We start from the raw sequence: 27,897 nt of genomic DNA, 5'->3' as shown, positions 1-27,897 counted from the left end.
GGGCACGCCCCTGTTCTGTGGATGGCACCATTTTCTTCCCTGTGGAGTTCTTCTGGCAGCTCCGTGGGTTGAGAGTCCCCCATTCCCGGCATCCCCTGCCTACAAACCACTGCTAGGAGAGAGTGGGGGAGCTGAGCACCTGGAGATGCCCTGGTCCTGCACCTGATGCTCCCCACCAGTCCTTCTTATGCTGTTCCTCACGGAGACCTGCTGCCCGAGGCAGTCGCCTGGACCAAGGAGAGAGGACCCTGTTCCAGCTTTGCTGCCTGATGCTCAGCTCACACGGTGCCATGCAGTGAGTGACAGTTAGCTGGTTGGAGACTCCAGCCCTGGGGTCCCCTTACCTCAAACTGGATCAGTACTGTACCGCTTTCCAGACCTTTCTTTAGCAGCTCCATGGATCCCTCCAGACTGTCCCCACCCTCAGGACATGCAGGAAACATGGCTTCTGGGAAAAGCTGACTCAGCTCATCTTCCGATCTGATCTCCGCCAGTGAGCGCACAGCTAGAATAGACAGAACAGACGGGACATTGGGCTGCTCACTCTGCTTATCGGCCCAGGACACCACATTAGACGGTCATTATTTGTACCCTATGTTACTTGTAGATGAGTGACCATGGTAGGCTATGGGCCAAAGGTGAGACTTGGGAATGGATGTCGTTAAAGAAAGAGCTCATGGGCTGGGAATACAGCTTGGTGGTAAAGAGATTGCTTAGCATGTGTGAGGCTTTAAGTTTGGTTTCCAGAGCCCAAAAGAAAGAAAGAAAGACATACAGGAACTGTTTGCTCTCTGGTTCCCACTTGGCATCTTTTAACAGTCAGTCTTCCAGGGACACAGGATGTTCCTGGCTCTCCCACTATTCCCCTCAGTCTAGTTTCTTTTTAAAAAAATTTAAAATTATGTTTCTATTTATCATTTTGTGGGCCTGCATGTGTGTGTGTGTGTGTGTGTGTGAGTGTGTCAGGGATAACAGAGTTGGTTCTCTCCTACCATGTGAGTCCTGGGGATCGAACTTAGATCAGCAGACTGGGTGGCAGGAGCCTTTCTCTGCTGAGCTATGGTATAGCATGTCTCATTGTGTTGTTCCATCCCCTCAAGAGCTTAGCTTTAAATTTGAGATCAATTCTGCTACATGATAAGCACTAGTGCTGACATTACTATACCCCCCCAACTTCACGTTCAATTTCTCTCCTGCATGTCAAACTCTATGGGGGAAAAAATAGAGGCTCAAGGTCCTCTCTTGTGTGTGCACAAATGCATCCGGAAGTTGATGTCAGGCATCTTTCTTCCTTCCTCTCTGCCTTATATACCAAGGCAGTTTGTCACTTGGACCTAGAATTTAGTGCATTGACTAGTCAGGCTAGCTGCTTGTTCTGGGGGTCCAGTCTCTGTCTCCTACGTGCTGGGATAATACATCCTGTTTTTCACATGGGTGCTAGAGACCTGAATTCCAATTCTCACTCTGACTGCTGAGGCATCTCTCAAGGCTTATACGATACTTCCCCTCAAATGCCATCATCAACTCATTTCCTCTTCCTAAATTGGAAACATCAGGATCATTTCTGAAATTTTCCTATAACTCAGAAAAGAAAATTACTCCCTCACTGAACTTTTAATGGCACCCTGTACCCAAGGAAGAAAGCAACTAAACAACTTTGAATTTCCTCATAGAGTTGAGCTGAATCCTCAGAATCCTGAGTCAGCTGTTGAGCTTCCCATTCTGGAGAGCTTGTCCAAAAGTCACCCAGCCTGTCTGGGTAGGTCATGGGAATGCAGTTTATATCTTTACTTAACTTTAAAGTCCACACTCACAGGTCAGACCAAATCAGTTTTTCTTGCATTGTGTGGTTTCTGTCATATTTGCAACAGTTTGTATTAATTTAGTTGAATTATTTTTCTTTAAATCCATTCATTGTTCTCATGTATATGCTTATGCTAGAAATAATAGTAAAATGACAGTTGCTTGAAAGTCGCTTAACAGTTCATGCTGGGTTTTCCTTACCTCCAGCTACCTCCAGTCCCTCATGGCCAACAGAAGTAGCCTTTCCCGTGGGTCTGGACACCCAGGATGTCACAGATGGCGGACTAGCACTTTGACCCCTTATCAATGTGTTGCTATAACAACCATATGGCAGCATGGCAACTACTTCTCCATCCTGAAGCTTTATTCCCTGATTTTTCTGCATAGGGATGAGGATTCTTGTACTTGGGGGGGGGGGGGGGAATTGGGGATGCCGCCATAAACTGGTCAGCACAACACACACTTTTCTTGGCGTGTCCTGTCACTGCTGAACTCCCACCGGGCCTCTGAGCTCTAGAATGGATTTGTAGAATGGAGTGTTGGGATAGAGGTCCATAGGAGCTGGAGCGCTGCCCTGAGGCCTCCCGGAAGGGTGAGCATGGCTCCAGATGGCTCAGGAAAGGAATCCTAGCTGGAACAGAGAGCAGGGCATCGGGCTGTGCCTACACCAGGGTCAGAGCTCCATTCACGTTAGTATTTAAAGCTATAGAGGAGCCAGCAAGATGGCTCAGTGGGTAGGCGTGCTTGCCATCAAACCTGACAACCGGAGTTTGGTTCCAGGGACCGTTGGCCTCTCAGTGCATGTACACACAGTAATTATGCATAAGTACATACAAAAATAAAACAGCTAGATTAATGTAAGGACCAAAAAAAAAAAAAAAAAAAAAAAGTGTGGGGAGCCAAGGAAGCCTTGAGTAAATTTATAGAGAGCAGACGAAGTTCTGAGTTATTGTTGTAATGGGTACAGCTATGTCAAGCCAATTCCTTAGACCCATGAAAAGACAGAATAGCGAGCCCCACCCCGCCCACGTATTAGTATTTATGTGTGTAAAAACTATTAACTACAGCTTCTTCCTCTAGGATGATTACAGACCAAGACTGCTCACCTGCAGACACTGCCTATGGAGACCAGCTAACTCCACCCTCTGTGCTGCACACAGTAAACACACTGAACTGTTTCACTAGGCTGCTGATGTAGGTGGTGGCATCCATCAAAATGGACATAGCCCACATACACAGCCATCCTGTGTCCAGCTGTGCGTCCATCTTTTCTACATTCTCTCAATGTTCCTAGTTGAGGGTATTTGGCTCAGTATAACTAAAGCAATAACAGTAATAGTAACAATATTTAACAGTCCTTTCCTTACGTCTCTACAGTGCATACACTGAGGATGTCATTTAATCTTCTTAAGATTACCTAAGCTCATGCTATGTTTGAGGAATGCTGGTTAACTCAGTGTAGAAGGTGGAGTCAGGTCTCTGCCCTCTGATCCAAGCTGCCCCAATAACCAAGTCAAACATACAAAGTAAGATAAGACTAGGCAAGCTAACAGTGAATGTGAGGTACTTGGGCTGGGGCTGACAGAATTCTGGGTCTCCAGGCCTATATAAAGGGGCACTGGGGCTGCCTCTCTCCAAAGGGCCTGGGAGCAGTCAAGGCCTCTGCAGACAGATTTTTCTGATGTTGTTTCTGTCAGTGACAAGCTAGACATCCTAATTGTTAAGAAACAAAAACTCTTTGTTTTCAAACGCTGACTGCTATGTAGAAAACATAGCAAGCAGCCCAGTATGGAATTTCCTAACTGTAGCATCCAGGAAGCTGAGACAGAAGAATTGGTGCAAGTTAGTTAGAGCCTGGGCTACAGTGTGGAAGCCGGCCCAGAAAACAAACAAACAAACAAACAAACAAAAAACCCAAAGCAACTGGGTTGACAAGCCGCCACTCCTCAGGTGGCGTCCCTGTGGCTCCACCCACAGGAGCCTGTTACCTTTCCTTCTGATCACCAGAGCCAGTTCTCTCGAGTGGGACTCCCGGCTTGCTTTGATGAACATCACCACCTGGTCATGAGTGTGCTCTGAGATGTCCCGGCCGTTGATCAACACGATCTGATCCCCTTCATTCAGCTTAGGCATGCAGGTATCTGCCTGGTGGAGGGATGTTCTTTGTTACCATAGCACCAGCCTCACGGGGAAGAAGAAGGCCGCCTCCCTCTGATCCCAGACACCTGAGACTGTGATCAAGTTTACCTCCTCCCCCCTCATCATTTGTGCAGCTGCTGCTAGGTGGACAGACTAGCTGGTGGTGGGATTTTAAAGTGGTTCGGAACATACACTGTGAGACACTTCAGAACAGGTGAGCCGAGTTTACTGAAGCCATTTCTGCATAGAAGTCCACCTTACTCATTAGAATGACTCTTGATGCCTCCAACCTTCTGTTTGTTGGATATACTGTTTGAAAATGGTCAGCCAGTTATGAATGAACATTTAACTGTCTCATATGGGAGAACTAGATCCCTATATGGGAGAAATAGATCACCGTCAGCCCAAGACCAGGGGCAGAAACCACTGCACAGAAAGGAGTTGAACACAATGTTGATAGAAAGCCAGCCTCCCTAATCCCTAGAAACCACAAACAAAAAGCTACTGGGAAATAAACAAAACAAAAAAACAAAACCAAAAAAAAAGCCAAAAAAACCTGTTTGTGTGTGTGAGTCTAAGTGTGTGTGTGTTCACCTGCACAGACATGGATACATGTCTTTAGTGATTGTCTTCTGTTTTTACCAAGGCAGGGTCTCTTGCTCATCCTAGGGCTTGTCAATTCATCTAGCTTAACTATCCATCTTGTAATCCCCTGTCTGACTCTATTGACTCCCACACAATAGGATAACAGGTGGCCATCATGCGTGGCTTCGGACTTTAATGTGGGTATTGGGGACCCAAACTCTAGTCCTCATGCTTGGGCAGCATGAATGTTGTCCACCGAGCCATCTTCCCAGGCCCCCGTTATAAGCTTGACTGAGGAGGTCTCCTCTGAGAAGGCTCAGTGTTCACATTTATGTTTTATAAAAAGCAAAGCGTCACACAGAAACCAGGGAAGATGACAGGTGCAGTCACCTGTCTGAGCCAATACAGGCTCGGCAATCATGCTACATCTTAAATATGGACACAGCAAGAAAACAGAAAAGCTGCACAGGGGTGGCACCTGACTTCAGTCCCAGCACTCAGGAGGACGGGTCAGGTGGATCTCTGTGAGTTCAAGACCAGCCTAGTCTACAGTAAGTTAAACCTGGTCTTGACAAACCACCCCCACCCTGGGAAAAAAAAAAACCCAAAAAAAACAGAAAGAGCTGAGGGATCTCTACTGGAAGCATGTGGAAAGCAAACTCTGCCTAAGTTTCTTTCCCCTGAGTAGTACTTCCCAAAGTTACATGTGCACACAGATCATCCAAGGATCTTGTTACAAGCAGATCTGAGTTAAGAAAGGAAGACCTGGGCTGGTCGGTACCTGTGCTGGGGCCAGAGGTACTGCACATATAACAAGGCCCCAGGTGACATACTGCAGTCAACGGGCATCCCACTGTCTCCATCTATCTTTGTCCGTATTGCCAAATAAACATACATGCTGCTACCGGTCAAACCAAGCAAGCAGCTGCTCATCTAACCATACAAACAATCGGTCAAATGAAAACTAGATCCCAACGAAATCCAGGAAGGGGACTTAGAAACAGAGGTGTGTTTGACGTAGGGGGAAAGCAAACACGGGGAGTCACATGGAATGTGTTTACTTACAGGCGACTCTGGGTTTATCCTTGAGACCACAAGCGGCATCTTCTGATCCACCCCTCCCTGTAAACATTTGTTTTTTATTTTAAAAAAAAAGAATAAAACAGAACACTTGAGGAGTTTTGCTAACAGTGACATGCAGACATAATAAATACGAACCTCAGGAGTTCAGGAAGGTTTTACAGGAAGACCAATCACGGGGATGGGGACCCCTTTTGGGATTATACTGCACACTGCTGACCCCTCTTTACCCAGAGCATATCCTGGGAAGGAATGGGTGCTTGCTTCTTCCAAAGAGGAGGCACGAGACCTCAGGAAGAGCCACGTGCACTGGGATGCTCCCTGTGTGAGTCCTTAGAGGGCTGGCGGCCAGCAGGGGCTCACAGGAGTGGGGGTGGGTGAGGGAGTGTGGTGGTGGGCATGGTGTGGGCATCAGTGAGAAGGAAGTTAGATACTTCTTCAATAGATATTTAAGTTGTGTGAGATAGAGGGCCCCGAGGCTGTAATCGAATGGATACAGCACCTGTTTCAACAACGCTACGTACACAAACAGATGGGTACTGGGTGGAGGCGGCAGTTTGCAGCCTCTGTCTAGAGGGACTCATTAGACAAGGAGGCCCAGAGACTTGAGCTAGCTGCCTTCCCACATCAATTTAGCAGGGCTGTACAGTTCTCTAAATAATCCCTCCTGGGTGAGCCGTGGCTGCATCTGATCACCAACTACACACTCAACTTTCTGAGCCCCGGGGGGTTCATTTGGTAAGATGTGTTTAACGGCTGTCATATACTTTATTTCTTCATCTCTTTTGAGATAAGGTCTCCATAGCTCTCTGGCTGGCCATGAACTTGATATGCAGTCTAGGCTGGCTTCAAAATCATAACTGTCCTGTCTTATTCTCTGAAATGTTGGCGTTAAAGGCATTTGTCCCAGCGCTCTGATTATTCTAAGAGCTCACTAAGATGACAGGGATCTAGCAGTTTTTCAAATGCTGGGCACATAACAAGAACGTAATACAAGGTAGCTGACCAACCATATGAAAAAAGTTCTTAGCCCTGAGTAGTTTCTTAATCTTTTCAAAGATCCATTCATTATGTCCGAGTGCTGTATCTGCAAGTACACCTGTGTACCAGAAGAGGGCGCCAGATCCCATTACAGATGGTTGTGAGCCACCATGCGGTTGCTGGGAATTGAACTCAGGACCTCTGGAAGAGCAGTCAGTGCCCTTAACCACTGAGCCATCTCTAGCCCTGAGTAGTTTTTCATGAGTGTGTGCACATGTGAATACATGGGCATGAGTGGGGGCCCACTCCTCTGCTGCTATCTAGCTTGTTTCTTGAGACAGTGTCTTTTACTTGCTTGCCAGGATGCACCCACTTGTGCCTCCCCAGTACTGGGATTATAGGAGTGTCCTCCCACCTCCATTATAGCCCCCCACCCCAATCATTGCTAGGTAGATCCTGGGGACTGAAACTAAGTCCTCATGCTTGCATGGCAAGAACTTTATCAACTGAGCTCTTCGTAGCTCTAAGTGAGTTTTTCTGGTTTGTATTCATTCATTCATTCATTCATTCATTCATTTATTTATTTATATGCAGTGTAGGTAAGATAGCAGATATCTGATTAAAACTCAAAATCCGTCTGGAGACTGTTCAACTGCATACAACCTAAGGAAGTTACAGAAGTTACAGCATACCTTAAGATTAAATCCGAATCTTCCATCCTCATCTGGTGTGATCCGGATTAGGACTAGGTAGCCGTCACCGTCATCGTTCTAGAAGACACAGGAGAGTGTCGTTTACACTACTTCCTGCTGTAGTGGCTGGTGACAATGTATTTTTCTCTCTGTGAGAGTGAGTCACAGAGTCACAAGCGAGTGTGACTGGACCCGGAAGCCTCTCACCTTATCACAGTAGTACTGGCTGGCATCCTCGATGGAGCCCCCTTTGGTCACCTTGTGGTAGTCTTCTAAGAACTGCTGGTCAACTCCATCTGGGGAACAGGAGCCTGGCTCATTTGAAGATGGAGACACAGACGTGGATGACTTCTGGGTCAGGCAGCTTTGTGCTGGGTTGTTTTCGGACAAACTCCTTCACGGTGGGGAAAAGGATGTCTTAATGAGCCAATCAATCAATATCATTGGAGTAAAGATCATTGAGATTGCCATGGAACCTGAGCACTTCTGCAAGTCCTTGGGCCACCCTTGCTCTCATCTAGGTTAAATAAAACCACATCTGACTTAGGGCAGGAGGGTCGGGAGGGGCCAATGACCATGGAAAACGGCCCTGCCCCCAGCTGCTTTGAAGGCCGATGGTGAAATGTGTAGAGCTACTCTGGTTTAACATGAGAGCTGTTGCCTAGGCTGGTTTTGAACTTCTGGCTCAAGATACTTTTCTGCCTTGGCTTCCGAGCTGAGACTCTGCCTAGAGCCCACTAATTTGAACTTGCCAGGCAACAGAGCACTATTTATGGAATAATCAGTCAGGGGCTATACATTGATAATTGTTTTAACGAGCACAGAAGCCTGCAAAAGCCCCCATGGTTGGCTTCTCCACATATCCCACACATCCCTCCTCTGCTTTTGTCTTTCGCTAACCCTCTATCCCAGGCCCTTCCCTAAAGATTGTTCTTTGAATGATGCTTCTGTTCACTGTCAATTTAAAATTGGGGAACAGAGGTTGGTTTTTGTTTTTTTATTTTTTTACTTCAGTGTTGAAAACCCAGGGCCTCTCACATGGTAAGCAAGAACTGAGCTATTCCACCTACCCCACCCCTGCCTAAATTAGACTACTCTAAATATAAAATCTGTACCTATTCAAACACAATGATTCACAGTCTTAATTTATTTGAGCAAAATATTCACTGGGAGACCAGTATGGAAACAGATATGTGTAAGAAAAGAATTTGGCCTGAAGGTTTACTGGTTGTCATCTCCCAAGCCTGTGATTAAAAAAATAAAAAGGCACTTTCAATAAAATAATATCAATAAATACCCCTGTTTACTTAGGGTCTTAAAATTTTAGACCATGAGTTTTTATTTCACAGGGCTTCAAAGTGCCTTTCTCTTCCTAATACAAAACTATGGTCGAAAGCCAGATGGGGGTCTATATAGTAAATTCCAAGATAGGCAAGGTTATATAAAGAGAGACCCTGCCAAAAAAATAAATAAAACAAAACCAAAAACTAAACGAATTCCCTGATCTAGCTAAAGCAGCAAACTTGGTGCTGGAGAGATGGCTTAGGGGATAAGAGTTCCTATTGCTCTTGCGGGGGACTTGAGTTTGGTTCCCAGCACCCACTTGGTGGTTCATGACCATCTAAGTTTCAGTTCTAGGATTCAATGCTCTCTTTATAAACTCTCTGAGAATCAGGCACATATGTGCTGCACATAACACGAATGCAGGCAAAACGCTCATATGCACACACTCATGATCACTACAAACGCCGCCATATTCTAAGACACCCCACACCCCAACCTTCTTCTAAGTAGGGTTGGAGAGTTGTTGTTGCCTAAGAATAGTGGAAGAGAAGGAAAAGGTGGCAAGAAGAACCATGCTGCTCAAAGGAAAGTAGGCAGGGCTGCCAGGGGGACTGGAAGCCAATGTGGCATATGCTCTAAGAGCCTGAGGCAGAAGTGACATGCTAGGCCAGCAGGAAGTCGCAGAGCAGAGTTTGAGAAAATACAAATGCCCTTCAGTATCCCCTGAGGAGTAGGCCCAGCATGGCATCCACCGTAGATGCTTAAGTCTCTTAGATTAAATGCTCTAATGGTTTTATTGATCTATGTGCACAATCCTGTGTTTTTGGAAGTCACCTTCAGGTTACTCACGGTACCCAATTCAGTGTCAGTGTTGTACAAACAGTTGTCCTATCCTGGTACGAAAAAATAAAATCTGTACACATTTAGCTCTGACCCTGTGACCAGGACAGGTCTCATGACACCAGACATGCAGCCCATTAAGTCTATGGTTGCAGAGCATGTAGGCAAAAGAAGGTCAGCTGTACAAACAATCCGAGTGCCTAACAGCACAACAGACTGCCTGTCACACTACAGCGACGCCCATCACTGGTAGGGCTCACAGACCCCAGGGGCACAGAAGATGGGCCATAGGAACTCCTCCTCTTTGGTTGTAGATCGACACAGATTGCCCAAAGGCCCCTTCCAAAGTACACATCTAAAAATGAATGCAAGAGCTATTTTGTGTCCTGTGCAAGAGGACAGGCCTTCAGGAAAGAGGCAAACAGTCAATGAGTTACCGTGACAGGAAGACAAGAATCTGGGGTACCATGCTGGTGACCCACCAAAACAACTATAAAGAAGAAACATTGATATGGTCTTTGGAATACAAATTCACGCTGCTGTGACCCTTGTCTCCAACAGCATCCTCGAGGAGGGTGAGCTCTTCCTTAGCATGCGCCTCCTCCTTTGTATCTGGGTGAGGGGATGGGGAATTTTGGTTTTGTTTTGTTTTTTTTAAACCATGAAGAAAAGCTGCTTCTCTGTCAGCATTGCAACATCATCCCCTTGGAAGCAAGGAGAGGTTCAGAGCAGCGCTGGGAATAACAAAAGTGCCCAGCCTGCCTGGGCACAAAGCACACTGCCAAGGCTTCAAAACTATAATCATAAACTCTGCAGCACCGCTATAAATATGGAACAAACCAGCAAGTGACTCATCTGCGGGACGATGTTCCTTGCCTGTGCACCGGGGGTGAGGTGGGAGGGAGGATGGGTGGGTGAGGATGGGGCTAAGCTTCCCCCCCCTTCTCTCTTCTCTTTTTTGAATGAGCACAAAACACTGCACTTCATAATTGTTCAAAGGAGCCCGCCTAGCTGTCTGTGAGCTCGTTCCTCCTCTGATTTCTTTGACAGAATGCTTCTTTTAGATTCTTAGCACAAATCTGCTGCAGAAAACATGTCAAATGCTTCTCAAACATTTCGTAAATACGGTGTTACAGGCTGAGTTTCTTCTCAACTAAGTTCAGACCAGCCAGTATCGCTTGCTTGGGGAATAAAGCCTTCCCCTGCCCCCCAGATGTTAAGGCTTCAGAAAGCCCAGAAGAAAGCTGTTTCTCTCCAGTGAGGAGAGGTCCTAGATGACATGGAGGGGAATCCAGGTTCTGGTTTTCCAACCATCTATTACCTGTGAAACCAAGCCACCAGACAGACTCTCGGAACTGTCAAGAGTCCCTTTGCAATGCCACCACGTTTCTCTGAACCCTGGGCTGCAAAAGAGAAAGTGCTCTGGGAGTCACCTTACAGAGAAGGTCTCGTGGAGACATTCAGAGAATCAGCATTTAGTGTGAACAGGGCAGGAAGAAAAAAAAAAACCCGCTAAAGCCAACAGAACCCAGACAAGCAGACTTTAAATTGTATGTCATTCTCAAGAGTTTAAATGTAAGCAGCCTAACATGGATGGTGGCCTGCAGATCTGCCTGTGAAAACCTAGACATGCTAACATCTCTTGTGGCTGTAAAACACTGGGAAAATCAGTGTAGACCATGCCTTACCCAACCCTAGCAGTTCTCCCAAGCCACAGGGTCCCCACGGTGTCACAGTGAAGGCAGATGACATAGTACTGACCCAGGTCTGGGGGAACCTAAAACTGAAGCCTCATTAAATTCCACTTTGTGAACCCTTGTCCACAACAAGTAAGAATGTTTAAAGAGAGACACAGAAGGAATGGGGCTCTTTTAAATGTCCACTGGATAAGAGACAACAGTCTAGTACGTGGTCTTGACCTTAGTCACGGGAGGCACAGAAACGCAAAGACTCCCAGAGGCTCCCAGCTACCCTATCAATGTACAGCTGGGTGACGGTGGCAGGTGTACCACTGTTAAACCAGGTGATGATTCTAACCTTGACTGGTTTGCTTTACTTTCAGTGGACGGCAGAGCCATTCCAGGAGCGAGCGGAATGATGGGAATGAGCAATATCCGCTGACCGATATGGTGGGGCGGTCCACGTGACTTGACGATGCTTAAAATCCACAACCATTTCCTAGTTGCTGAACACACATCTTATTTCAGCTGACTTAGAGCTGAGCAGCTTGCCTGTGGTGGGCGGGTGCTGCCCCGACCAGTGAAAATCTAGATGTTCTTCAGGGAAAGTGTATGTGGTGCCAAAGTAAGTCTAGAGGCCACGGAGGACTTGGACCAGTTCTGATCACCATCTTGTATACTCTGGCTTTGCATTTCTAGATCGGCGCATAGCCTGCAAAACCACAGGTTTATACAATGAAACTCACACCCACCTACTTCGGCCTTCCCAGCAGAGCATCAGGCTGCAAAGCTGCAAGGACCGTGATCAGTTCAACTAAAGAATCCTGGAGTTTCAGTCACAAGGAAATAATGACCACAGGCGTCCTCTTAAGCAGAGGCATTACAAGTGCAGATCTGAAGACCACGTCTGCTGTGGGCAGGACCCCTGCACGGAAGTGGAGAGACCTGTAATCCACCTAGGAAAGTCTAACACACATGCAAGATGTGCTTAATGTCTATGAAGCCTCGAAGCTTCCACGGTAGAATTACAGATTGACTCAAGCGTCTGCTTGCTAATCTCCCTCCAATAGGAAGACATCACCTTTCTTGGTTTTGGCTGTTATCTGGGAGCTTAACAGTTCAAGTATCAAATATCCAATGGCTAAGATTGACCCCCTAATGCCTTACCCTTTCCTATCACGATTTAACTTAAAGATATGGTTTATGATCGATCTACCGTTCACCTGTTTCAAAAACTCAATTTGAGATAGCTTATCTCTAAACGCTCAGATATGAGAGAACTGTAAAGGTAAGGTATCAAGAGAAGAAACAGACCTGGGTCTGGGAAAGCAAGAACAATGGAGTCTAACAGTTGAGCGCCCTGATCAAGGTAAAAGGGAGCAGATGCATGGTACTACTGAAAAACTAAGACTCAGACCTGTCTTTCAGAACAGACATGCTCTTTGCTGGCCTTTATCAATGGGGGGGGAGGAGGGGGTGGGACAACTCTTTGGGAAGAGCGGATGTAAACTGGCTGTGATGGTATGTGTCTGTGACCCAGCATTTGAGAAGGACAGGAGGTTCAGAGTTCAAGATCATCCTCTGCTACACAGCAAGTTAGAGGCAAGCCTGGGCTCCATGAAGCCTGTGATAAGCGAATATTATACAGAACAGCAGAAGACAAGAATGCAATGGTCCCACACTGTAAGCCACAGTAGAAAGGTCACTGCCTCACTGGTTCCAAACAACAATAGGGTGGCCACAGAAGGCTTGAGAAAAAACCGTCCTTGACTAACAGTTGACAATAAAAAGCCTACTTTCACGTTTTTTAGCTGGTGTGTGTGTGTGTGTGTGTGCGCGCACACACACACACGCGCATGCACACACATGAGTCAGAGACAACTGTTAGAAGTTGTCTCTCTCCACCATGTGGGTATCAGGTCAACAGATTTGGCAACGAGTGCCTTTGCCTGCTGGGCCATTTTGGTAGCCTTGTATTGTTTTGTTTTTCTCTTTGCAATATTAAAATGAAAAGGAAACAAAACCCAAGGGCAGATGGTTGTTCAGAGAAGGCTCCTAGACGTCAGTATGGTCCTGATGAGTAAGGTCACAGGGTGGTCAAGCTCATGTGATGTAGAAGAATCAGGGTGAGCATAGACTTGAGTCTGTACTTGTGCTATATAGAAATATCTCAAACCAAGTTCTGCCTGTGCCTTGGGCAGGCTCTAGGAGAGTGGTACCTGCTCTTCTCCTCCTGTACAGACAGGCATTAGGATTTATGTTCCCATCTCAGGAGAGCACCTTTGGGAGCTTGTAGCAGGCACCAGATCCTGCCCCTCTCAACTGGCACCCCGGGTTGAGAAAACTCAACAGCCAAAGCAGATACAAAGAAAGACACAAAAGTCTTACTCGCGGTGTGGGCTGTGGTTCTGGGAAACTTCAGAATCACTGTCTTTGGGGGATAGGGAACCCTTGTACGTGTAGAACACGTCCTCGGTTTCTGTGATGTAGGTCATTTCATTGGCCAGGTTGTCTGCGGAGGAATGCCGGGGCTTGCGGATTTCATGCCGGAGCCGTGGACTTCGCCTGCAGAGGGGAGAAGGGCAGCAGTACACAGAGGTTTGACCCAGTGGTAGCTGTGTGACCTTGTGACCTGGCCTCTACCTGGATGCCCTGACTGGTGCTTAGAAAGTCAGACCCAGAGCTGGGTGTGGCGGCACACACCCATAACTCCAGCACTAAGGGGGATTAAGTGTTAAGGGTCAGCTGGGGGAAATTAATAACCTCTCAAAAATAACCAAAACAAATGTAAGTCAGAGCCAGTGAGGTCATTCCTACTCCAGAACCCAGACAGGATGACACAAGTCCCAGGCAGGTTTGGTTAAGTGGTGTGGCTCCCAGAAACATAGCCTCCATTTAGAAATGGGAAGAGCTAAACTTACGCCACTGGTCAGTGAATATTAAGGATGAGTTACTCTTCTAGAAGACTCAGGACCTAACAATCCATTCTGAACTTTTATTGATTCGACCATGTCCACTGACAGGATAGAAGGTGGTGCTAACTTCTCGCTAAATTTCACTTGATCCAAGGAATAACTGGCCTAAAAATTTGTGTGCATGTGTGGAGTATGTCTCCGTGTATATGTGGATTCCTTGTCCATTCATGTGGATGTATAGAGTCAGAGGTTAGTGTCAAATGTCTCCCTCGGTTGATTTCAAGCTTATTTTTTGAGATAGGGTCTCTCACTGAGCCTGGAACTCAACAATCAGCTAGGCTGGCTGGTCCCTTTGATCCTCCCATCTCTAACTCCCAGCCTGGATTTAAAGGCATCTACACCCATAACTTGCTTTCCATGGTGTATGCTAGCATCTGAACTCAGGTCTTCCTGTTCACACAGCAAGCACTTTCTAGACATCTATGAACCGGAGATGCCATCTGTAATGTAACAGGGACCAGCATGCTATACAGTAGACAGGCAATCTCAGATAAGTCCCGTCACCCTCTCTGGACCTCAGCTGTACTTACAGCCCCAGAGAATGAGCCCAGTGGGACAATGTTTATGGCACACATGGGGACTGCCCCTGGGTGTCTGGCCCTCTATCACATGACCTCAAGCTCTCTTCTACAGCACTCCCAGCTTCCCTTTGTCAGCTATTTCTCTTTGGGACTCTCTGGGACCTGGCAACGCTCCCCCCACCCCGTTCCTGCACAATCAATACTGTGTGCCCATTGTGTAAGCGGGATGGTTCTTGTGACTCCTGGGGGTGGATCTATAATTAGCAGCAAGAGCCAAGCCAGTGGTACAACCTTGCTACTTCCTGGAGCTCACCCGGGGCTCGCCCCACCTCCTTGACAAGTTTCCACATAAACTAAGCTGGCTCTTTACGGAACACGTCATTATTGTCATCACGACCGTTGCCCAGGACACGTGGTCCCCTGTGGAAGGTCCTTTCCCATATCCCTTAATCCCATAGATCCTAGCTAAGAGATGCCCGCCTGTCTTACAAGCCACAATGCTAACTCTACGGAGCCGGAATACGATCCTTTCCTGCTTTACTTCTCCTCCTGAGGAGGTTCGGCTGTTAGGAGACAGTCCCAGAAAACAGCTGATGTCTTTGCGGACCATTAAAATAACGAGTAGAAAATTTCGTTTGATCCTTCTCCGAAATAAGCTTATGAAGAAGCATTCATACATTATTCCATCTATGGTAAACTTAGAACCCTGAGGGTCTCACATCTTTCCATCCGTCAATCCCTTTAATGTCTGTACCATGGGACTTCTTGGAGCTTAAAGACGCTAACCCTGCGCTAAGATTGTAAATCAGGCACTGCAGGAGGCCTCAGGCCAAATGTTATTATTAATTTATTTTGCAGGGTTGTAGAATGAAACCAGGGTCTGTACATGCTCTATCACTGAGCTGTGCTTTCAGGCCTGGCCTGATTTATTAATTTTTCAACAAAGCCTTTCAACGAGTGTAGTCAGGTCGGTGGGATAATGTCTAATATTCTTGCATAGCCGGGTAACTCTGATGTACAATAATCAGTTAAGTAATCCAAAATGGACAATAGAAAGGATTTGCTTTTTTTTTAATTTATGAGAGGCTAGGTCCATGTATCCCAGGCTGGCCTTAAGCTCCTGAATGCTAAGCTTGCAAGTGTGTACCACCATGTCCAGAGACCAGGAGGGGCTTCAAGTTCTCAACACAAAGAAATGCTCTTTGTCTGATGGACAGGACAGCTCACTTGACCTGAGCACTATACATGTATTAGAATATCACAATGTATTTCATGGACAGATGAAATTATTTAGGTGACCTTAGTACAATTTTAAGGCCACCTGGGCTTTATCAGAAGACCGGCTCCTGCAGCACGTGGGATGCACGTGGGAAGGCTGACTATAGGCCATCTCTGTTGAAGATTTTAAACGCAACTCTGTGTTTAAAAGAGAGAAGGTACGGGCTGGTGTGTGGCCTAAAAGACGTCATACCAGTTGGGGGTGATGGGAGGGGACCGGGAAGGCAGGCTCTTCGTTTCTAGCCGTTCCACCGATAAGGATCTCCTCATGACTGGGTTCCACACCATCCCTCCAATCACCTTTTTGCAATATTGGTTATTTATAGACCTGAAAAACAGATGCAGGGTCAGTGTCCACATTGACTTGCCCAACAAGAAAGCAAGTGCAAGCACCCAGAAAACGTAGCCTTCCTCGAAGAAGTCACTTACTTGGCATCACAATGACAATGGCCCTGCTCAGACCATTTGGGCTATGACCAGTGGACGCAGTCAGTTTCCAGAGTATCCTTTCAAAATTTTAAAGATTCGATTTATTTATTTTGTACGGGTGTGCGTACGTGGGTGGGAGTGTGCCACGGTGTGCTTGTGGAGCTTAGTAACCAACTCGAGGGGTTTTGTCTTTCTACCATGTGGGGCAGGGGATCGAACTCAGTCCCTCAGGCTTGGCAGCAAGCGCCTTTATCCCGTTGGTCCCGGACTTCCTTTCTTGTTCTGGTTTTTCTGTAGGTCTTCTGGTGAAAAAGATGCTGTGTTTCTACTACTTTAAAGAGATGAACTGCTTCTAGACTGTACCAAAGCTACCTCGTTAGAAGGAATGTCAGAATAGCACAGACCAGCACAGCTCCAATAACTTCAATGGATCTACCTCACTTGGCTCCCACTGACATGAATAAAAGCAGTCATCCTTGCAGAAGATCTCTGTCCCATCGGCCACCAGATGCAGCGGCCATAAGTCACTGGGAACTCTTTGATAGAGAAGCAGAGGATGTACTTAGAACAGTTTCAGGTCCTATCCTTTGACTGAAGGATATTTCTGGATTTTATTTATAGTTAAGAGAACTGACGTCCTGAGGAGTAGACGACCTTAGTCAATGTTTGAAGTCTTGTTAAGGGTAACAGCTCTGGCATTTTAAAATTTTACACCATACTCTAATGCCTTAAACATTCCATGTATGTCTTTATGTCCCAAGACCAACCGACAAAACAAGAGAACGCAGAAACAATGAAATTCAGATTCTAGTCTACAGTAACGAACGCGGCCTCTGCTCTGATCCAAGTTCAGTGTAGCCTCACTAGCCTTCTTCCCCTGCAGTCAGTTACACCAGAGGTCATGTGACCACCAATTAAGTCTGTAAATTAAAGTAAGGGAAGCAGGCAGCAAGGCTGCAAGGCTTAACGTGGCAGATCCCTAAAGCACGTGTCATGGGTTATTAATAGAAATTTGGGACTGTTCCATTGTCCCTGGAAAATAACGAACAAATTTCTTCTTTCATGGAACCTAGCAGAGGGCCCAATACAGACCTCTGTACATCTATTAGAGATGAACGTATCTCTGAGGCTGAGCTGACCATGGCTTCCTCATCTGTGAAATGAATGGAGGTGACGAGGGCTGTTGAGATGACTCAGCTTGGTGCTCACCACCAAGTCTAATGACTTCAATTCAATCCCCATGACCTACAGGACAGAAGAAAACTGACTCCCAGAAGTTGTCCTTGGACTACTACATGTGGACCATGGCAGGCATGTGTTTCCCCCCATACCACCCACACATACATACATACATGCAAACATACATACATACATACATAAATGTAAAAAAATTTAAGAGTCAGAAGTAGAAATATTTTATATATATATATATATATATATATATATATATATATATATATATATATGTGTGTGTGTGTGTGTGTGTGTGTGTGTGTGTGTGTGTGTGTGTATAAGGCCAAAATAAAACATTTAAAGAGACAGAATTAGAAATATATATAATATATAAAATCAAATTATATATATTATATATCTAATCAAAACAGTATAGTAAAAGATGATACCAATAGGAAACTGATGACTTGTACCCCAAATTGCCTTCTATTCCTCAAGTGACCCTATTAAAAAGTTTATAAGCGGTTGCTTTAAAACTCTGTGTCACAAAAATCCCTGTGTAACAGGGTGAGCCTAATGGAGCAGAAGAGTCCCCGGCAAAACCCTAAATCCCTGACCCACAAATCTTGAGCTATAATAAACTATTGCTGCTGTACACTCTACAATAGGGGTTCTTATGGCCCGGCCAGCACCCTGTACTGTTTGCAGAGGGAGAAGTTCGCAGCACGTTACAGCTCAAGGGAAAGAGGGATGTGAACTCTGTCACATGGTATTGGAATATAGCCTTTCAGTCCCTCCTATGCCACCTTCCCATCTGCCTGGAGAATCAGGGCTAGGCGGTTCTTATTTGGAAGAAAACTGCCTCCTTCTAATGAACCCGTGGAGTAGCATCATAACATCTGAGTGGGGGCCCCACGAACACATCAACAATAAGGAGGCGCCCTGCCAACTGTATGCCATCTCATTGTCAACCGGACTGGAGTGAGATTCCTCTGCAGCACAGAAGCTGTGCACAGCACAGACACTCACCAGCACTTCTATGCCTTACGCTCAACTATACGTTTTCATGCTAAACTGATTATATGTCTCTTTAACCTGACTTTCTTAACTATACAGATCTGTCTGCAGATCTGACCTGCTGGAGCACCTAATCTGACTCCAGAGTTCTCACAGACATGGGTCACTAATCTTCGATGGCTGCTGCAGCTGCTGCTGCTGCTGCACACGCTAGGTTCCCGAGGCTACTAGTGAGGGATGTCAGGCTTGGAGTGGAACATTACTTCCATCAGGGAAGTCCCCCGGGATGGCATGACCCCGTGAATGTTCACCAGCTGGCCCTGCGAAATGGCAGCAGCTGAGCCCTCTGCAGACAGCGAGGCTATTGCTGGTGGCTGATTGCATCACGCTTGGGAACAGCTCTCATCTGAGGCCTCTGGCTGGCTAGAGGGACCACCACGCAGGAAGAGGATTCAGCTTCCATCATGGGGACAAGGTTCTATAGTTGTCCCCAACCTACATTATTCTTATGGCCTGCTCAGTAGTAGAATATTGAATGCATGGAAAAGTAGACAGAAATGTAACAGCTAACCACTTTAAAGATAATGTTTGTTCTTGGCTCATAAGAAATAATACCACCCCTACCAGAGGCAATTTGCCACTTACTAAATCATTATATTACCCAAAGACTGACATTTCATAGGAAAGCCACTAGAATATTCTTATGAAATTTTATATCAAACAATAACTCGTACTTGAGCTTCACTTAGAAAGCCACATTAATGATAATCAATCACAGTTTTGAAAAACCAGCAAATGGTTTAGAAATTCTAGCAACTGAATAAACAATTTTTGTTGCGCCTTATACAAAGCTGGCTTAGAATAAATAAACAATATATATACACATATGTATATATATAAGCTCCACAGTTAATTTAGAGACCCAAAGACTATTACTTTAAAAATTATAATGTACATATGATATATGTATATAAATTTATTTTAATGTTCTAACCATTAAGTATTTTGAATATCATTTCTGTAGGTACCATTCATTTCTCAGGCTCATTACAAGAACTAAATATAATTAAATATATCCCTTTCTGTTATAAACACCAGGTAAATGTCAATTATAATAATTATTTTGTAGCTATTATAGGTAATATATTCTGAAGTTACCGGACTCTGGAGGCCTTTGTTCATTTTTATGGTGTGCCCTATGGATGAATATTGGGGGGAGGCTAAGTGGTCTCCAGCTGTGGAAAGCCTACCATGTTGATCCCAGATTGACAGTTGGTGTCCTTTACTGGACAGGGTGTGGTGGCAGTTGCAGTATTAGCTGTCTGGGAATTCAGACAACAGCAGAGTTGAGGGGGCAGAAGCTAATGCTGGAAAAATAACATATACTTGAGTGTGTGTACAAAAGGCTCAGCCTCCCCTGGAGAGATTCAGCCACCACTCAGGGATCTGCAATCTGGAGTCCAGCCCCAAAGTTGCCTCTCTGCCCAAAGATGTTCATGAGCCAGAGGCAACCGGCACACATTAATATCTCAGGATAACATGGATGGTCTCCTGAAAGTATACTCACTTTTTGGGGTTCCTGGAGCCTAGAGTCCAGTACTGAGACAGAACATTCTTTTCCTGAGGTAGTAACTTTTTTGCCTGAAAGAATGAATGGTGCTCGACGCAGGATTTCCACAAGTTTTTGCAAGATCGGTAATTCAGCATGTTGAAGGCCACGATATGTTCCCTGGATTCAGCCTGCGAGGAAAAGCAGCAGAGATTTCGCTGTAAGAGTGCAGGATGGTAAAAGTGTGTCAAGCTTGCTACCCATATGTGACAGCCAGGGAAGATGTGACAGAGGAAGGGGGCAGGCTTCCAGATGCTTCGGACGCACCCCAATGGCCCAGGAATATTTTGGAGCACCACTGTGAACCCTCCGTGGCTGTGCTGGCAGAAATAGCTGCGTTCATGTCTTCCTGCCTGGGATCCTTCACATCCACTCTTGTCTCAAGCCTGCTCATAGTTCAAGAGGGGGCTTATCTGCTGCTACCGTCTGAAAACCGTAAAACTCAGCTCTGTGGACATCTCTTTCCTGAAGAAATACTCTTTTCCACCAAGCAGACAGTGGAGATGCTAGAACCCTGAGCATTCGTTGTTTCTTACCCCAGAGTACATGCCGGTGCACGTATGTAATAAGCAACTGTCCTTAGTTTTGTCTTCAGGCTATTTGTGTTTACGTTTCTCAATTCTATATGCATTTTGGTACCATCTGACCCTCCCCACCCCCCGCCCCGCACCAGAGGTGGGGGTGGGGGCCATCAGACATCCGAAGTTCCAGTCCTTGGCACTCTGAGCTTTAGTGATCCCATTTCTAAGGACCCATCCTCCGTGTGGGCCCAGTCTAAGGGCATATCATATTTGAAAAGTTGGGACAGTGACAGCCGGTGACAACTACACAGCATAACAAGACAGGGTGTGGTGTGGAACAGGCCTTGGTTCAAATTCCAGCTCCCTCACTCTGAGGCCGCGGGAGCCTTGACTTCTTTACGGGGTGTACTTCTGCTGTGGCTTAAGCAAACAAACAGGGTTGTCTAGGATCCTGCCTCTTGTAAGAACCCAGTCGGTTCCTGCTATGCCCTGCCAGGGGCCCAAACTGGACCCTTTTGTCTGATGCATACAAGCTCCCGGAAAAGTGGGCATTTGTTACTTGAGCGTCTAGAAACAAGGTAATACGGGCTAGAGGAGATGAAAGAAAATGTCCAGCTGTTAAGGGGAAGAGGCAGAGTCTAGACCTAGAGTCTAACTATAAAGCAAGTTCATTCTCCACACAGGCGCCGACTGACTAATGGAGATGACCACAGGGTCTGAAGACCACAGTGACAGCCAGTCTTTCCTTCCTAAGACACAGAAAGCAATGCCCAAGGAGCTGAGAGAGGAACAATCCTCAGCAACACAGCAAACACAGCAAGGAGGGACGGAACTCACCTGTTTTTGCCGCTGGTGTATGAAGAACTTTTTCCTTTTGAAAGAGATTTTGAGTATGTTCACCCTGTAAAAAGCAAAGCAAAACAAAACCACGCATAGCACAAAAAATAAAGCGAGATGCAGATCAAACAAGGACATTGGGGCTCAGCCGGGCTACGGCTGACCCTCTTCTGCACGGGTCCTCCGATGACGGCGGGCTGCTAGGAGTGTGTCTTGGCCAAACTCAAGGAGCTGACAGAGCTGGATCTCCACGGGGCCTCTGGATTGTGAGGCAGCTTTTAAATAACCAGGAGTGTGCGCCATGCGCACGCTTTGCTGTAAGTCTCTTTGTGACACTGAAGCCCTGCAGGAGCTGGTGCCTCCATGGGGGAAGACAGCTGAGGGCAGTGTGGAGCAGAGGGAGGACAGGCCTGGGCTGTACCCCAGCTTTGTTACTTAACAGCCACGTGTGCATAATACGGAATAAGAGGCACCAGTCATTCCCAAATATATATTCACGTACCAGGCCACTGCCACGGGCTTTAGAAACTGTCTCTATTTTGCAGCAGTCCAGAATGGTATATGGTTATCCATATCTAGAAGAGGAAGCTGAGGCTCAAAGATGTCACTGCTTGTTTGAGCCTTGGATCTTGGACCCTTTATCTGCTGAGAGGTGGCCCATGACAGCCCTTCTCATCACGATCTTAAGACAATTTAGATGGAGTAAACACGCCAAGTTCTTACATGATGATTATGGTACACCATAGGCTGGCAGTGCTGGGTATCTTTCCTCGGGTGCTGTCTCCCTCATTCTGAAACAGGGTCTCTCATTTGACCCGAGCTCACCAATTACGTGAGGCTAGGCCAGCATCCTCAGAGATTACCCTCTCCTACCCACCAGGGTTGGGATGACAAAAGTGTGCCATCGAGCTCAGCACGAGCTCACCTTTGAAATAGATTCTATTCACTATGACAAGCTACAATAATCCACACAGTACTGGGGGAAGAAAGGAAGTCTCCTGGTCTCTAGGGTCACATCAAGACCTTGCTAAGAGCATTCTGGAACAGAGACATGGAGTACATAAAGTGAAAGTTTACTCGAGGGCTATTTCCCCAGAGGAAGACAGACCGACACCCACACAGCACACTTGCATATATATTAAAAGCAAACACCTATTTAACTAGTCAGTCTTGGGAATGACTGCAGGCTAGTAAGGCAAGATCTGAAAGCTCTTATGTCCTGTTTTTCTGAGGCAGCCATAAATGGAGCACCCCACTCCGAGGTGGTGAGGTCTTCTCCATACAGTCCCCGAGGAGGGGCACAAACTGGACGTCCTGTTTCGAGGGACTCTGGGGAACCTACTCATACTGTGTGAGTTCCCACCCTTGTCTTGCTGGGCACAGACTGCTTGTGTGCTGCTGGCTTCGCACGGGGGTCTCCTGCTTGGCCCCCTTGTTCAGAGGGTTCTGCCTTCAGCACTTCCAACTCTGTCTTTTGACTGTGTTCTTCACGAGGGCAAATCTGAAGAACGCAGAGATGATTTCCAGACAGCAGGTTCTGCATTGGGCTGCCTACTGCCCTCTGGTCACAGGAACTATGAAGAATACTGTGTGTCTAGAGGAACCAAGTCCTGTGCCAAGTCCCAGGGACAGAAGGACCAAGACAGTAGGTACTGCCACCTGGACATATATAACCTAATGAAGGAGACAGGTGCTAAAAGGTGCAGACAGCCATACCCTGTGACCACTGCACTCAGGAAGATCTAGTTCTCATAAGAGCACCAACAATTGAGTCTCCACTCTGGTGTCCTGTGAGGCTTTCTGTGGCCAAGTCACTTCCTAATCACTGGCCACAGCACAGCATGCTCTAGCCTGAATCAACCATCTTCCCTGGCCTGACCACTGTGTTCTCCCTGTTCCTGGAAATACACATTCTCTGTACCTTCTTTCTAGAATGTACTCCCTAAGGCCAAAGCCTATCCTCTTTAGAATCACTTCTGTAGGCTCTGGACCCTACTGTAACCAGCCCTTGCTCATCCCCAGGACCGACCTCTCTATTGGTCTCTGAGATTTTTATTTGTTGATAGTTGGAGTCTGAGGTGCTCATGGATTTGAACACTCTATCCTATTCAAGGGTCCATGTGTGCCCAAGGTGTGCCAAGAGTCTCTGTCTGGCCTGTCCCAGAGGCTTTTGTTTACAAACTTGCTTTGTGACTTTTTGGCTTCTGGATATCTTTAAGGATATCCAAAGTCAGATACCCTTATCAGGTATCTGAAATATCCTTAAGGGATCCAAATATGCCTCTAAATGTGAACCTACTTATGGGAACTTCAGAGATTCAGCCACAGACGGAGCCAGACCCTGGTGGCATCTGGGTTACAGTACTAGAGGATTGGAGGCACTTAGAGAAAATTAGGCCTGTGCCTACTGCCTGGTCCTTTGCTCTGAGCTGGCGAGAGAACTCCACAGGCCACACCCCAGCTAGCCAAGTCATAGCTGAGGTTTCCTGCATCGGTGGCTCAAGAAGGTCTTATCATCTGTCATACTGACTCTGGTAGCACTAAAGCAGGATTATAGCATGATTTGTTGAAAATCAAATGTACATAAAATTGAAAACTAGTGTCTCTAAGTATACATCCTATGGAAGCATTTAAGAATAAATTATACCTGGAGTGACAAACTGAATGTGAATTTCTTTTCTTTTTTTCTTTTTAAAGATTTATTTATTCTATATAAGTACACTGTAGTTGTCTTCAGACACACCAGAAGAGGGCATCAGATCTCCTTACAGATGGTTGTGAGCCACCATGTGGTTGCTGGGATTTGAACTCAGGACCTCTGGAAGAACAGTGAGTGCTCTTAACCACTAAGCCATCTCTCCAGGCCTGGATGTAAGTTTCAAATGCGCCATTATTAGCAGAATGAACCTGACAGTCTTACAAACTTGCTGTATAGCTTTCTCTGCTGAGAAGTCAGGGATAAGAATGGCTTGCTCAAGGTTTAAGCGAGATAAGAAGAACACAGAGTAGCAGGACTTGGATATTGCCGACACTCAGTAATACGACAGCTGCGATCATGGTTAGTGCCTCTTAACTTTATTTATAGGTTATCATCCCTGTTATAAATAATGCTGTGATCAGCCTTATCCTGTCTCCAGTTGTGAAGTCCTAAGTGGTCAAACTGAGGAACAGGCATAAACCTAAACATCAAATCTGGCCTCCAAAACTCTGCCACCCTTAGCTCTTTCTATAAACTCCCATGTGGCTGCTTTTCTTTGCACGTGTGCACCACACACGTATCTCTCACAGCCTGCAGCCTCGACCTGCCCCACCCCCGCCTTGCACACGACCATGTTATCATTTATTAAAATGTATCATCTGGGTGGTATATTTCCCAAAGAAAGCTCCGTTGCCTGGGTACAGTGAACTCAAACTCACCTTGAAAAGAAAAATCAATCGAGTTTGCCCTTGGCTATCTCTACTCATGCTTTCCATAGATTCAGTTGCCTGGAGTCAACCACAGTTTGAAAATACTGCGGCCTTGACTTGGTTAAGAGAGAGCGAGGGTATATCTACATATTTTTCAGTACAGTATACATCTCTCAGTGGACATAATTCATAGATGGAAACTTTACCATAGGCATGTATGCAGAAGAGAACACAACATTCACACACTTAGTTCTATTTGCAAGTTCAGGGTTACCAGAATCTAAGAGCGACTGCACACACATAAAACAGGACGGAAGCATTTCTCAACAAGACCGGCCTCGTGTCATTACCCACCAACTAGCCCAACCACAAGACAACTGCTGGAGAGAAGTTAATGAACACCAAGGGTAACTTTTTCAAGTGCCAAATATGGATCAAATTCAGAGCTCAGAGCCTAAAACTTGGAGGTCTGCGGAGTGGAGGTTGGGGGACGGGGGAGAAGGGAAGGGGGAGAGCGGCGAAGCTCCAGCCATTCTTCAGAAATAAAGGTTTAAAATTAGAGCTAGCGTGACTTTTGCTCGGCATATTTTTATAGCATGATTCAGACAATATGAAGTGTTTGCACTTACCAAGGGTAGAAACTTGTGCAAATGTATTTCCGGTACACCGCAATGCCTGCAGACGCAATTCCGATCATTAGATCTAAATTGTGCAGATCCTGGGGGTGGGGGGGAAATGAAGTGTCCAGGGTCACAGTGTGTTACTCGGCTAACTTTAAAGAACCCACGCCTTTATAAATAGCAGTATGCATCCGCTCAAGAGGGGGAATGCCACTGAACACAGGGAAAAAAAAACCTCACTTTGCAGCCATTTAAGAACAAGTAGCTGGAACTCAGTTCTTTTTAAGAGAACACAGCACATCAAGAACACGTGCGCACACATGCACACACAAACACACCCACACACCATGTCAGGATACCTGGTTTTGGATGTTACCAGATACGATTATGATTATGTACTCCACAGAGTCACACGTAAACATTCTTGAATTTTCAACCATCAGCTTTTGGGAGCTGCATTGAGACTCAAACAGGCCTCTTCCCCATACAGATCCGTACAAATCTCAATTTCAATTACGGAAAAAAAGCTTTAGCTATTATGAAATGATAAAGAAAAATTACACATGCAGACTCGACGCTAAACCCAATTAAGAAACAAATGTTACTTATGAATCCAATGGAATTACACTGGCTAAGGTCTTTCCTGCTTGGCACTGCCATCCATATATTATACAGACACAGAAGGAAAACAGAATTTAAAGCTGTTTTAAATCTACTTGAGTATAAGCAAGTAACATTCAAAGAGACGGAGTTCCTTCCTCAAGTCACATACAATTTATGTTTCCAATCAGATATTACGTACAAACATTGGGCATTGAGGGAGGGAGTGTAACCTGCTGGCCTTCCTCTCAGCCTGAGTTACCTGGAGCTCAGGAGCCTTCATTTCCCCCTCTTTGAATTGTATAAATTTTGGGATTCCCTCAAAGGTTTGTACCAGGCTGAAAGTACAGAATAGAAGAACCCAGAACAGATCTGTGGATTGGCACTTGGCAGGTGTAACAAATGTTCATTTTCCGTTACGGTTGGGGCCACCGTTTATGAGCAACAAAGGAAGATGGGGAAGCACTGAGGGTGGACAGGGAGGTGGTACTGATGCAGAAGAAGGCCTGAGTAATTTGCACCGGGCACCAGGCTAAAACCCCCACAGGAAGCCAAAGCCAGAACGGTGAAGAACAAGGCCGCCACAAGTACAGGAAGAACGGACCAGCCAATGGCGCTGCGCGAATGGCGCGGTGGGCCGAGGACTGAGTCTTGTCAGGCATTCTGTTGTCTTTCAGTGTACACCTTTACTCTGGATAACCACAGTTTACCCCAGTTAGCTACTTCCTAAATTCCCACACCAGCCCCAGACGCCAGAACAGATCATGTGACCAACTCTGGCCACCACGCTCTGAGCATTAGTGACATGATTGTTCTTGTTGGAAGCACTGACAAGCTGTGTGTCACCTTTGCGCTTCTGACAACAAGCAAGTCACATGGGAAAAGTAGGAAGCTCTGGAGAAGGAGCCTAGACTGGGAAGGGAGTTACTGGGTGGTAAGAAGCTGCCTGAAGAGAAGGAACTCAAGGACAATATAGAACTCTACTGTGGCACCAAGCTACTCAGCTATGGGAGTATCCATTTAGTACTGCCTAATGCAAAGCAATCCCTCTAACAACTGGAGGGACTGAGGTTGGACCTCAGCTGATCATCTGCCTCCAAACCCGGAATAGCTCTGTGTGTGTGTGTGTGTGTGTGTGTGTGTGTGTGTGTACACTCGCATGCACATATGGAGCGTTTGAAATTCTTTTTATTCATTTTATTTTATGTGCAAGTGTTGGGTGTGCATGTATGTAAGTGGACCCTGTTTGTGCTTGGTGTCCTCAGAGGGCACTGGGTCCCCTGGTACTAGAGTTATGGATGGTTGTAAGCTACCATGTGGGTGTTGGGAACCGTCTTCTACATGAGTAATGAGTACTTTTAACCATCACGTGATATGTTTTTTTTCTTTCAGGATAGGGTCTTAATATGTATACCATGCTGGCCTAGAACTCACAAAGTAGCCCAGATTGGCTTCAAGGTTATTACATTCCTTGTGCCTCAACCTCCCAAGAACTGGTGTGCACCCTGCTAGCCTGAGGGGTTCGTTTCCGAGGGCTGAGGGTAGAGAAGATGAAGGTTAAGTCTGGTGTCAACAGAAATTCCCATTCTGCCACTGACTAGGTTCTCGGAAATATTCTATCAAGAGGAAGAAAACTTGAAAAGGGGCTAAAAATTACGACTTACAATCCAAAGCTGTTAACGTACAAGAGCAAATATATTTTCTCCCTTTTATGACCCATGTTACAGAGCTCAAGGGACAGAAGGAAAACGAAGTTCAAATGTTTCTATAAGCTTCAAACAGTGTGTAGATTTTTATTTATTCTTATTTTATTTTATTTTATTTTT

The 27,897-nt window shown here is 46.0% G+C and overlaps 1 protein-coding gene across 6 annotated transcripts in view; it reads right to left on the bottom strand.

The window, feature by feature from the left end:
- The window catches only part of PTPN3 (protein tyrosine phosphatase non-receptor type 3), a 109,772-nt gene that overhangs the window by 25,255 nt on the left and 56,620 nt on the right, over positions 1–27,897 (bottom strand). For 4 of the 6 annotated variants that reach the window (XM_080940155.1, XM_080940154.1, XM_080940156.1 and 1 more), the window contains 10 exons: positions 25,481–25,569; positions 21,444–21,507; positions 20,044–20,216; positions 16,051–16,185; positions 13,472–13,648; positions 7,488–7,674; positions 7,281–7,358; positions 5,593–5,649; positions 3,792–3,948; positions 345–505 (listed from right to left, as the gene is read on the bottom strand). In XM_080940155.1, coding sequence (XP_080796281.1) covers positions 345–505; positions 3,792–3,948; positions 5,593–5,649; positions 7,281–7,358; positions 7,488–7,674; positions 13,472–13,648; positions 16,051–16,185; positions 20,044–20,216; positions 21,444–21,507; positions 25,481–25,569 — 1,278 coding nt within the window. The remainder of the gene's footprint in view (positions 1–344; positions 506–3,791; positions 3,949–5,592; positions 5,650–7,280; positions 7,359–7,487; positions 7,675–13,471; positions 13,649–16,050; positions 16,186–20,043; positions 20,217–21,443; positions 21,508–25,480; positions 25,570–27,897) is intronic. The other 2 variants (XM_080940158.1, XM_080940159.1) reach the window with 2 other exon arrangements.

The sequence above is a fragment of the Micromys minutus genome (assembly GCF_963924665.1).
Source record: "Micromys minutus genome assembly, chromosome: 28".
NCBI classification, from domain to species: Eukaryota; Metazoa; Chordata; class Mammalia; order Rodentia; family Muridae; genus Micromys; species Micromys minutus.
The sequence above is the reverse complement of the archived record's forward strand: the minus strand, read 5'-3'. Positions and strand labels throughout refer to the sequence as shown.